General features: G+C 50.3%; 1 protein-coding gene across 3 annotated transcripts in view; it reads right to left on the reverse strand.

Annotated features, from left to right (window-relative positions):
- The window catches only part of ZYX (zyxin), a 158073-nt gene that overhangs the window by 32664 nt on the left and 112000 nt on the right, over positions 1 to 13409 (reverse strand). For all 3 annotated transcript variants that reach the window (XR_014966999.1, XM_085620342.1, XM_085620343.1), the window contains exon 6: positions 718 to 877. Coding sequence is in view for 2 of the 3 variants with exons in the window: in XM_085620342.1 (XP_085476468.1) it covers positions 718 to 877 (160 nt within the window). In the remaining variant the exon portion in view is untranslated. The remainder of the gene's footprint in view (positions 1 to 717; positions 878 to 13409) is intronic.

A 13409-nucleotide genomic window follows, 5' to 3' on the forward strand; every position in this document is an offset into this window, starting at 1 on the left:
CCTTTACTGGGCACGGGAGGCAAAGACTACTTACCTGCAGTGTGCGCCTCCATGGGAGACTGAAAATTCCTATGTGTGGTGTGGGCCTCCACAGGGGGTGGGGCATTGCTCACCCATGGTGTGCGCTCCATAGGGGGCATGGTATTGCTCACATCTGGTGTGCGCATCTATAGGGGGTGGGGCATTGCTTGCCCGTGGTCTGCGCCTCCATAGGGGGTGGGGCATGGCTTAACTGTGGTGTGTGCTCCATAGGGGGCAGTTGTGGGGCATTGCTTACCCCTGATGTGCGCCTCCATATGGGGCGGGGCATTGCTTACCCGTGGTGTGCGCCTCCATATGGGGCGGGGCATTGCTTACCCGCGATGTGCGCCTTCATAGGTGGTGAGGCATTGCTTACCCATGATGAGCGCCTTCATAGGGGGCGGGACATTGCTTACCCGTGGTGAGCGCCTCCATAGGGGGCGGGACATTGCTTACCCATGATGAGCGCCTCCATAGGGGGCGGGACATTGCTTACCCGTGGTGTGCGCCTCCATGTGGGGCGGGGCATTGCTTACCCGTGGTGTGCGCCTCCATAGGGGGCGGGGCATTGCTTACCCGTGGTGTGCGCCTCCATAGGGGGCGGGGCATTGCTTACCCGTGGTGTGCGCCTCCATAGGGGGCGGGACATTGCTTACCCGTGGTGTGCGCCTCCATGTGGGGCGGGGCATTGCTTACCCGTGGTGTGCGCCTCCATAGGGGGCGGGTTGTCCATCTCCCTCATCAGCTGCTGCGTCAGATTTTCCAGCTCCTCCACTTCTTTCATGTTCAGGGAGTTCCCCGCTGACCCCCCTGTGGGGCGCAGATGTGATGGCTCCACAGTCCGTCGTGGTGAAGACTGAAAGAGAAGAACACATTGACACACATTAAAAAACAATTGTGGACATCCAGAGTTATTTTGGCTTTTGTAAAATGAAGTTCTCAGTTAACGGACAAGTCGTTGTTCAGGTACACAGGGGGTTTACATCCAGCACCAGGTCACTAGGGCGCACCTCCACACCGGTCAAGGTTTGAGGGTCCCAAACACAAGACTGGCCCAGCTCAGACTCCAGGCTCGAGGAACTTTACTTTCTTGAGTACAAACGTTGGTTAAGTAGGCTTGTGCCCTAGAAGTGGTCACCGGAGAGACATGGGCGGGGTGTGGAAGTAAGGGAGCCCTGGGGTTGGCCTCTCTGTGGACAGCTTGTATGGTCACCTCTCCCACCTCCGCGACAGCTCACTGGAGTCAGCAAGGACCCCGAGATCTCACAGACATTGGGGGACTAATTATTTCACATTGTACTCTGCTACTTCTGTTATTGCCTCTTGCATCCTCTCCAGGCTAGTTCAGGCTCCCAGTGTGCCTATGTCTTCCTAGCCGTCTGTTGGTAACCTCTCAGGGGGGAACCAGGACAATAAACTAGCCCCACCATTGGGAGGGGTCAGCAGACTGCTGGGGGGGGGGGGGGGGGGAGGATAGAAGAATAAACCTGGCAGGATCTAGGCTCCCCCACCACTGGGAGGGGTCAGCAGACTGCTAGGGTGAAGAATAGAAGAATAAACCTGGCAGGTTCTAGGCTCCCCACGACTAGGAGGGGGTCAGCAGACTGCTGGGGGTGGAGGATAGAAGAATAAACCTGGCCGGTTCCAGGCTCCCCACCACTGGGAGGGGTCAGCAGACTGCTAGGGGTGGGGGGGGGAGGATGGAAGAATAACTGGCAGGTTCCAGGCTCCCCACCACTGGGAGGGGTCAGCAGACTGCTGGGGGTGGAGGATGGAAGAATAAACCTGGCAGGTTCCAGGCACCCCCACCACTGGGAGGGGTCAGCAGACTGCTGGGGGTGGAGGATAGAAGAATAAACCTGGCAGGTTCTAGGCTCCCCCACCACTGGGAGGGGTTAGCAGACTGCTGGGGGTGGAGGATAGAAGAATAAACCTGGCAGGTTCCAGGCTCCCCCACCACTGGGAGGGGTCAGCAGACTGCTGGGGGTGGAGGATAGAAGAATAAACCTGGCAGGTTCTAGGCTCCCCCACCACTGGGAGGGGTTAGCAGACTGCTGGGGGTGGAGGATAGAAGAATAAACCTGGCAGGTTCTAGGCTCCCCACGACTGGGAGGGGTCAGCAGACTGCTGGGGGTGGAGGATAGAAGAATAACTGGCAGGTTCCAGGCTCCCCCACCACTGGGAGGGGTTAGCAGACTGCTGGGGGTGGAGGATAGAAGAATAAACCTGGCAGGTTCCAGGCTCCCCCACCACTGGGAGGGGTCAGCAGACTGCTGGGGGTGGAGGATGGAAGAATAAACCTGGCAGGTTCCAGGCTCCCCCACCACTGGGAGGGGTCAGCAGACTGCTGGGGGTGGAGGATAGAAGAATAACTGGCAGGTTCCAGGCTCCCCCACCACTGGGAGGGGTTAGCAGACTGCTGGGGGTGGAGGATAGAAGAATAAACCTGGCAGGTTCCAGGCTCCCCCACCACTGGGAGGGGTCAGCAGACTGCTGGGGGTGGAGGATGGAAGAATAAACCTGGCAGGTTCCAGGCTCCCCCCACCACTCGGAGGGGTCAGCAGACTGCTAGGGTGAAGAATAGAAGAATAAACCTGGCAGGTTCCAGGCTCCCCCACCACTGGGAGGGGTCAGCAGACTGCTGGGGGTGGAGGATAGAAGAATAACTGGCAGGTTCCAGGCTCCCCACCACTGGGAGGGGTCAGCAGACTGCTAGGGGGGGGGGGGGGGGGGAGGTTAGATGAATAAACCTGGCAGGTTCTAGGCTCCCCACCACAGGACCAGAAGACTGCAGGGGGGGGGATGGAAGAATAAAGCTGGCAGGTTTCAGGCGCCCACCACTGCGGGGCGGGGGGTCCAGCAGTCTCTCCTGCCCATGAACAAGGAGTAATCCAAAATACTTCTTATGGTTGCTGCTACGGAATGCACAATACTCCATGTGTTCCTTCACTACCTCTATTAGCACTACTGACCCACTGGGGGGGAAACAACCAGGATTCCTTGTCCTGGTGCATTGTGGGCTAAGAGTATACAGAGCGTGTCAATCAACAGCACTACTCTAGGAACAGATGCGGTCTCTTAGCTAGGAAGGGATGCAGTCACTCTACAGCACTACACACTAGGAATGGATGCGGTCGCTCTATGGCACTACACTCTAGGAACAGATGCTGTCACTACAGCACTACAGGTTAAGAACAGATGTCACTACAGCGCTACACTCTAGGAACAGATGCGGTCATTCAACAGCACTACACGCTAGGAACAGATGCGGTCAATCTACAGCACTACATGCTGGGAACAGATGCGGTCAATCTACAGCACTACATGCTGGGAACAGATGCAGTCACTACAGCACTACACGTTAGGAACAGATGCATCACTCTACAGCACTACACGTTAGGAACAGATGCATCACTCTACAGCACTACACGTTAGGAACAGATGCCATCACTCTACAGCACTACACGCTAGGAACAGATGCCATCACTCTACAGCACTACACGCTAGGAACAGATGGTGTCATTCTACAGCCCACACATTAGGACTGGATGCTGTCACTACAGCAGTACACAGTAGGAACAGATGCCATCACTCTACAGCACAGCACGCTATGAACATACTCCATCACTCTACAGTACTACACGCTAGGAACAGATGCATCACTCTACAGCACTACATGCTGGGAACAGATGCGGTCAATCTACAGCACTACGTGCTGGGAACAGATGCATCACTCTACAGCACTACACGTTAGGAACAGATGCATCACTCTACAGCACTACATGTTAGGAACAGATGCCATCACTCTACAGCACTACACGCTAGGAACAGATGCCATCACTCTACAGCACTACACGCTAGGAACAGATGGTGTCATTCTACAGCCCACACATTAGGACTGGATGCTGTCACTACAGCAGTACACAGTAGGAACAGATGCCATCACTCTACAGCACAGCACGCTATGAACATACTCCATCACTCTACAGTACTACACGCTAGGAACAGATGCATCACTCTACAGCATTCCACGGCAGGAACAGATGCTGTCACTACACCACTACATGCTAGGAACAGATGCGGTCAGTCTACAGCACTACACTTTAGGAACAGATGTCACTACAGTACTACACACTAGAACGGATGCTATAGCTCTATGGCACAACGCTCTAGGAACAGATGCTGTCACTCTACAGCACTACATGCTAGGATCGGATGATGCCAATCCACAGTACTACACGGTAGGAACAAATGTTACTCTACAGCACTACACTAGGGACGAATGCTGCCAATCTACAGCTCTACATGCTGGGAACAGATACTGTCGCTCTACAGCACTAAACTATAGGAACTGATGGTGTCAACTCTACGGCACTACACGCTAGGAACTGATGGTGTTACTCTACGGCACTACACACTAGGAACAGATGCCATCACTCTACAGCACTACACGCTAGGAACAGATGCCATCACTCTACAGCACTACACACTAGGAACAGATGCCATCACTCTACAGCACTACACGCTAGGAGCAGATGCCATTATTCTACAGCACTACACGCTAGGAACAGATGCCATCACTCTACAGCACTACACGCTAGGAACAGATGCCATCACTCTACAGCACTACACACTAGGAACAGATGCCATCACTCTACAGAACTACACGCTAGGAACAGATGCCATCACTCTACCGAACTACACGCTAGGAACAGATGCTGTTGCTCTACAGCACTACACACAAGGAACAGATGCTCTCACTACAGCACTAGTAACAGATGCAGTCACTCTACAGCACTACACTAGGAACAGATGCTGCCACTACAGCACTACACTAGGAACAGGTACTGTCAATCCACAGTACTACACTCTAGGAACGGATGCGGTCACTACACACTAGGAACAGATGCCGCTGTACAGCACTACACACTAGAATGGTTGCTGTAGCTCTATGGCACTACACTCTAGGAACAGATGCGGTCACTCTACAGCACTAAACGCTAGGATCGGATGATGCCAATCCACAGCACTACACGGTAGAAACAAATGTTACTCTACAGCACTATACTCTAGGAACGAATGCTGCCAATTTACACCTCTACATGCTGGGAACAGATGCCATCACTCTACAGCACTACACGCTAGGAACAGATGCCATCACTCTACAGCACTACACGCTAGGAACAGATGGTGTCATTCTACAGCCCACACATTATGACTGGATGCTGTCACTACAGCAGTACACAGTAGGAACAGATGCCATCACTCTACAGCACTACACGCTAGGAACAGATGCCATCACTCTACAGCACTACACGCTAGGAACAGATGCCATCACTCTACAGCACTACACGCTAGGAACAGATGCCATCACTCTACCGCACTACACGCTAGGAACAGATGGTGTTGCTCTACAGCACTACACTAGGAATAGAAGCAGTCACTATAGCACTACATGCTAGGAACACATGCTGCCACTACAGCACTACACTAGGAACAGGTACTGTCAATCCACAGTACTACACTCTAGGAACGGATGCGGTCACTACACACTAGGAACAGATGCCGCTGTACAGCACTACACACTAGAATGGTTGCTGTAGCTCTATGGCACTACACTCTAGGAACAGATGCGGTCACTCTACAGCACTAAACACTAGGATCGGATGATGCCAATCCACAGCACTACACGGTAGAAACAAATGTTACTCTACAGCACTATACTCTAGGAACGAATGCTGCCAATTTACACCTCTACATGCTGGGAACAGATGCCAACACTCTACAGCACTACACGCTAGGAACAGATGCCATCACTCTACAGCACTACACGCTAGGAACAGATGCTTACAGGATAAGAAAGGCTCCTCTTAAATAAAATTATAAAAATATAAACATCTGAGCTTTAAACTTTTTGGTCTTTCAGTGACCTTTGGGTTGAAGTTTCCAGATGTGCCACATGCAGAAGAATCAAACAGTGTATTAAACTTTCTAAAGGGGGTGCTGGGATCTGGGCCATTCTGAAGGTGCTTGGATTTCAACCCGTGTGGACTGTTCAGTCGAAACCTGTCGATGGCAGACGTGCGCACAACACGAGAGTGTGTTTGTACACTAAAAATGACGGAGGGGTCAGTGAAGTGAAACTGAAAACATCAGCGTACAATGCTGATTCATTTGTGCAGCCGATTTACAAACGATTCCACCTGTGCAGCACGACTCAAACCCACCAGGGTATTTACTATGGAGCATGAAGGTGCCCTTTCCACATCGGACAGAGCTGTGCGCCACGGGTTGATTCTGTGGCAGATCAATACAAACACCAATGCTTGTTTATACAAAGCCCGATCTACTACGGTAACCAGACCAGTCCCTGTGCCAGAAACGGAAACCTCCTTCAAACAGGCACCACGAAGGACACAGGTATTCATTCTTCAGAAACTCAGCGCATTTCAAGGCGCTCGAATGCACGGCCTGTGAACCTCCCAGATGCACACAGGAGTGAGCACTGCAACGGTGTGCAGCTAGTGCACACTGTGCTAGACAGTGCACACCACCACTTAATGGCGCAAGGGGGCTGCTGGTATGTCAGCAGCAGGTCAATCTTTGCAAACCATGTCCATCAGCTAGGCTCGCCCTGCCCTTCGGCTAGGCTCGCCCTGCCCTTCAGCTAGGCTCGCCCTGCCCTTCAGCTAGGCTCGCCCTGCCCTTCAGCTAGGCTCGCCCTGCCCTTCAGCTAGGCTCGCCATGCCCATCAGCTAGGCTCGCCATGCCCATCAGCTAGGCTCGCCATGCCCATCAGCTAGGCTCGCCATGCCCATCAGCTAGGCTCGCCATGCCCATCAGCTAGGCTCGCCATGCCCATCAGCTAGGCTCGCCATGCCCATCAGCTAGGCTCGCCATGCCCATCAGCTAGGCTCGCCATGCCCATCAGCTAGGCTCGCCCTGCCCATCAGCTAGGCTCGCCCTGCCCTTCAGCTAGGCTCGCCCTGCCCTTCAGCTAGGCTCGCCCTGCCCTTCAGCTAGGCTCGCCCTGCCCTTCAGCTAGGCTCGCCCTATTTGGTGCTAATTTCACTCTGCCATGGTAAGAGTTTAAGGGTCGGTGAAGTTACAGGAAGCTACCACAGCCATACGTCCCTGCAGATGACGTGGGTTGTGTCGGTGCGATTACAAACCAACACCCAGGACTTTGTGCTGTACATTGTAAGAATGTTTACGTACAGTTGTTCCCCAAGCCCTTTGTTGTACAGCCCTAGACCTGCGCAGACACGCATGCCCCTGGGGTGGCTTCTGTGATTCCTGCTCCGCAGCCTGTGTGGTTTCTTCTCGCAGTCTCTGCCAGGTGTGACCTGTCCAACATATCTCCGGTGCATGCACGTCACTCCTTCGGAGGGTTCAGTGCGTGGTTCGGGGGGGGGGGGGGGGGGGGGGGGGGAGGGTTCACCTGGGTATTCTACACTTCCTTATGACTTGCTGGCACAAATCTAAATCACACTCATTCTTCAACAGGGCCCAACACTCAGGCACCAGAGGAGCGAACGGATTACTAAAATGCAGCGAGTCAAAACAGAATGGTTACTTACCAGTAGTAGTTTTGCAGCCTGAATAGTTTTCTGGAATCTCTAGCTGTGCACCTATTCAGCCATTTAGTTTTTGGGTCTGGAATTGTGCGTTGTCCTTCTGTTTTTCCTTTTTAGGTCTCGCCTGACCGGGCGCATGCGCTGGTCTGGCGAGACTTTTAGTGAGGGCTCAAAAAATGCTACAAGGCCGGCCTACAGCTTGCGGGCGCGCGCTTATGTGCAGAGGTGCCATGTGGCTTTCCTCGTCATGCTCATTCAGCGCACGCGCACACAGTGTACCCTCATCCCGCCTCTTGCACGTGCAGCATTAGTATACAGGATCTTCCTGTGCTGATGTGTACTCGGAAGCTGCTTATAGCAGCTAATAAATGTCACATACCAATGAGGTCCTGTGCTTGTGCGTGGGGGCGAGAGAGGCACTCGAGCTCTGGTTAGCACCCCCTAAGCCCCTTCGGGGACAAGCCCTACCGTATGCACTCTGCTCCTCTCCCTGCTCCAGTTTGCCCCCCTTTCCTCTCTCCCCACTAATGAGGCTCTTAAGGTTGTTTCTGCCGCTAATCTCTCCGCGAGCCGCACGATCGCCAATGACAGATTTGCACGTGCCGCTAACCTTTTCAATATTCCGCCCATGGATTGCCCATCTTGTGTCCTTGAAAGGTCATTGAAGACAGCAGTCTGGGGGTAAACACTTAATCTGGGCTGAGATGGAGTGATCACGGGCAGTAAAGGGCTACTCTACATGCAGTGTGCTAATGTGCAGACCGATCGGCTAGTCCGGAACGCTTGCCTTTCTGGGGTAAAGTTATGGACATGTCTACTGTACCAGCCTCGTTACAGTTCTTTCACAGTCTCATCATTTCAGCACTGAAGCATTTTCAATATTATATACAACGAACGAAGTCATAGTTGTTGCTTATTTATCTCATGCAACTAAGAACCGTTGGCAAAACCAACAGTCCTGGCTTGTTGAAGGTGTTAAGTTACTTGTTGTAATATATATATATATATATATATATATATATATATATATATATATATATATATATATATATATATATACACACATACACACACACACACACACACACACACACACACCTATACACACACACAAGGACAGAAGCAGCAAAATGCCAGACAGGCGGCACACTATGCTGAGCACAGACTTTTAGGTTAGGTGTTTTTAAGCCACGCCCTTAAATTCATCAGCCACGCCCGAGGAACCCCCAGTTTTTACATACCTCTTAAAGCCCTGCTGTAACCTATAATTAACCAATGACATCGGTCCGATGTGGGCTGCTAAACAGTTTTGAGTCTCGTCTCTCAGACAAGTATCTCGCCCATGTTTAAGTTTACCTCATTTAAAGAGGTGCTTAGTGTCACCCTGGCTTTCACCCTTAAACCAAATATCAAAAACATTCAGTGGTTTATAATGGCCAGAAATGGACTCCAGCAGATCAAGACATTTTATATTGCTGTGTTTAGGATATAGATTCCAAAGCTACACGGATATTAAATATTATATTAACCAAATTATACAGAAGAACACAAAATAGCTCACTTTTAGAGGACTATCTCTAGAGTCATACTCGAAGTATAAATTAGCAAGAGTTTGAATGTTTTGACCTCTAATCTCAGTTTGTCACTCTTTATCAGGACTTTAAAAAAAAAAAAAATAAGGTCACTGATGTCACTGTCTGGCAGAAATTCAACAATTTAGTTGGATATGTAAGAGGCCGATCTTTTTGTTTTCAAAGTATTTCATGATTAAATATAAACTACAAGTCGAATAAATTGTACTGGCTTTTGGCTGGTAGGAGAGTAAACTCCAAAAGAGTAAAGGGCCACAAGTTACTGAAAAGTTTATTTCAACAGCTGTATTCAACAAGCATTGGCATAGCCAATAGGTCTCGCTTTTGTGACCTTCTAAGTATTTAGTTTTGCAGCACAATATCCTTTGTGGGGCGATTAGTAGGATACGTTCCTGGCAGTCTGGCCTTGTCCAGTCCCCCTAGGATCAGGGGAATCGGTAGAAAGGCATAGGCAAATTTCCCATACCATTCTATCAACAGGACATTCCCCTCGGACTGTCGTCATGGAAACCTGAATGCGAAGTTTCAGCATTTTGGGTGTTCTGGAGCTGCGAAGAAACGAGTTACCTACTGGTAATGATAGTTTTGCAGCTTGAACTTTTCTAGATTCCCATAATATGCACATCTTCCGCCATCTAGTGGTTGGAGTCGGAAAGTGCTACTTCTCTTGTATTTTTTTTTCTCGAATGGGTGTGTGTGTGAAATTAGATCCTTCTGGCTTCAGCTGCGACCCCCCTTTGTGTGTGTGCTAGCTCTCAGATTCTTTTTTTTCGCCCTGGAGGTCGGAAGTGCCTTGCAGACTGTGGAGAAAATAGAGCTCCACGAAGATGCAAGAAGGAAGGTGGTCTGAAGGAAGGTTGCATTAGGGGGTGATCTTGGGCACTGTCTGAACACGCTGTCCAGTACTTACTGCGTTATCTCAGATTCATAGGAGGTGTTCTCTTGCCTGCTCAGTCTGTCCGTTTCCATGTTCTGCTTCCCGGGAAGGTGTATTTGTTACCAGGGTCACGCTCCATTGGATCGCCCACTTCCATATCTCCGGTGCTAGTTTTAATAGTGGTAATGACTTTCCTCCCCCCTACTTGTTAAGACAAAACGTATAGTTTCTTGCCTGTCGGTGTAGTTTTTCCGCTTGAAGTCTTTCTGGATTCCCTCTGCTGTGCATTGTTCCGCCATCTAGTGGTTGGGTCCAGAATTGTTGTATTTCTTCTCTTTTTTTTCCCGTGGCCCAGTTGGGCGTTGACATCCCACCATTTGGTGTCCTTCGTGACATCGACGCGCTTCCACTGGAAGCTCCCACCTTTGGTCGCCATCTTCGGATTCTTTTTTCTTTTCTCCTTTAATAGTCTCTCTGTCTTAATAGTTTTCCTCCCGTCTCATCTTTCTGGCGGAGGAGGGTAGGATCGCTAGTGAATCCAGAAAGTCTTCAAGCTGCAAAAGTACACAGACAGCTAAGAAACTATACGTTTTGCAGCATGAATCTTTCTGGATTCACTATGCTGTGCATAGACTTTGTAGCGGTTTGTCCTTACTGTGGTGGCTGGGTGGAAGAAGAGCGCTGGTTATTGAATATGTGCTGTAAGACCTTCTAGCGAACACACACTTGCGCTTCTTTGGTCATCTGAATATCCACACAGTACGCACTGAAGACCATGTTGCCACTTGGCAAATGTCTTGGATAGGTGTGTTTGCTAGAAACACAATTGTTGCTCCTTTCTTCCTTGTTGAGTGAGCTTGAGCTGCGCCTTGTAACTGTTGCCAGCTTGCTTGTGGCAGAATCGTATGGCTTGTGCAATCCATCGTGCAATGGTATTTTTGGTAACTGGTCGTCCCGAAAAACTGCTTGCAAAAGACACAAAGAATTGCTTTGTTTTCCTGCACTCCTTTGTCCTTTCTATGTCGCGCATCACTGCTCTCCTGGCGTCCAGTGTGTGTAACGCCCTTTCTGTTTTTGTGGATGGTTTTTGGAAAAAAAAAAGGGTATTTGTATTGTTTGATTAATGTGGAGCAGTAATGAATATGCTACTTACCAGTATGCATCTGTTCTTGGCATGTAGGGCTGCTGACATTCATATCTGTGCATAGATCGCCGCCTAGTGTTGGGTCCGGATGATTGCACATTGTTGTCCTGGAAGAGTCTTCGAAGTATCCTGAGATAGGTGACTCCTCCCCTGGACCACAGTGCGCATGGGCATCCTCTCCATCCTCAGATTGTTTTTCGCCATTGTGGCAGTGATGGAGTAGATCTAGAAAGTGATGACCATGCCATACAGTAATTCTGAGTGCTGCAGCCGCTACAGGCGCCGGGGAGGAGGGAGGGCGATATGAATGTCAGCAGCCCTACATGCCAAGAACAGATGCATACTGGTAAGTAGCATATTCAGTTCGAGGCATGTGGGCTGCTGAATTCATATCTGTGCATAGAATATATAGCAGTGCCCTCTTATTAGCGGCGGCTACCAGTGCCAGCTGCAGCGGTCTGAAAAAGAGTTTTGAGAACAGCCTGTCCTACAGCTGCCTGCTGTTTTGATTGTACATCTACACAATAGTGTTTGGTAAATGTATGTGTAGTGGACCAGGTGGCTGCTCTACATATATCATGCAAAGGAATGTTTCCCAGGAAAGCCATGGAGGCCCCTAACTTACGTGTTGAGTGGGCTCGTGGGGGAATCGTTAATGTGCGTTTAGCCTTTTGATAGCAAATTTGAATACATTTAACGATCCATCTGGCTATTCCTGCTTTGGAGATAGCGTTACCTTTGTGGTGTGGGGCAAAGGCAACGAAAAGTTGTTGTGTTTTCCTAAAGGGTTTGGTCCTGTCGATATAATACATGAGGGCCCTTTTGACATCTAGTGTATGGAGTGCCCTTTCTGCGACAGTTTGTGGGTTTTGGAAGAAAACGGGCAGTTCAATGGTTTGATTCATGTGGAACTGCGATACCACCTTTGGCATGAATTTGGGGTTGGTACGTAGAACGACCCTGTTGGCGTGAACCTGTATAAATGGCTCTTGAACGGTTAGTGCCTGGAGTTCACTAACTCTTCTCAAAGAAGTGATCGCTACTAGGAAAGCTACTTTCCAGGTAAGGAATTGAATCTCGCATGAGTGTAGAGGTTCAAAGGGTGGACCCATTAGGCGTGTGAGGACCAAGTTGAGGTTCCACATCGGAGCCGGTGGGTGGCTTGGTGGAATGACTCGTTTGAGTCCTTCCAAGAATGCTTTGATGGCAGGCACTCTGAATAGAGAGAGGTGCTGCCTGGTCTGTAGATAGGCTGATATTGCGGTCAAATGGACACGTATAGAGGTGTACGCCAGATTGCATCGGTATAGGTGTAATAGGTAACAAATAATGTTTTGGATGGATGCATCTAGCGGGTTAATGTCATTATTATTGCAATAAATGACGAACCTCTTCCATTTTGCTGCATAGCAAGCTCTGGTAGTGGGTCTCCTGGCCTCCTTAATGATGTCCATACAGTCAGGTGGCAGGTTTAGGTAGCCAAACTCTAGGACTTCAGGAGCCAGATTGCCAGGTTCAGCTGTTGCGGATCTGGGTGCTGAATCTCTCCATGGTTCTGCGTCAAATGCTCGGGTTTGACCCACAGCCTTTGATGCGGCACCACGGAAAGTTCGAGAAAGGTGGTGTACCACGGCTGGCGTGCCCACGTTGGAGCAACCAGGACGAGCGTCAGTGAGTGTTGACGCAGTTTGCGTGCCACCAGCGGTATCAGTGGTGCTGGGGGAAAAGCGTACGCAAATCTGCCGGACCAGTTCATCCATATCGCATTGCCCTGCGACTGCGGATGTGGGAACCTGGCGGCAAAGCTTTGGCATTTTGCGTTTTCGCTTGCCGCGAATAGGTCTATCTCTGGATGACCCCACTGCTGGAAGTACGGTTGGAGTACTGATGGGTGTAACTCCCACTCGTGCATCTGGTGGCTGTGTCTGCTGAGCAGATCCGCCATCTGGTTGTCCTTGCCGGGGAGGTGTTCTGCCATGAGGAACATGTTCCTTTGAATGGCCCACTTCCACATGCTCTGAGCCAGATGAGACAACTGTGGAGAGTGTGTTCCTCCCTGCTTCTGTATGTAGTACATGGCAGTCATGTTGTCCGTCCGGATCAACTTGACTTTGTTGCACAAGTGTACTTTGAATGCTTTCATAGCGAGGAAGATTGCCATCAGCTCTAGAAGGTTGATGTGCATCTTCTTTTGTTTT

Source organism: Triturus cristatus, chromosome 7 (genome assembly GCF_964204655.1).
Source record: "Triturus cristatus chromosome 7, aTriCri1.1, whole genome shotgun sequence".
NCBI classification, from domain to species: Eukaryota; Metazoa; Chordata; class Amphibia; order Caudata; family Salamandridae; genus Triturus; species Triturus cristatus.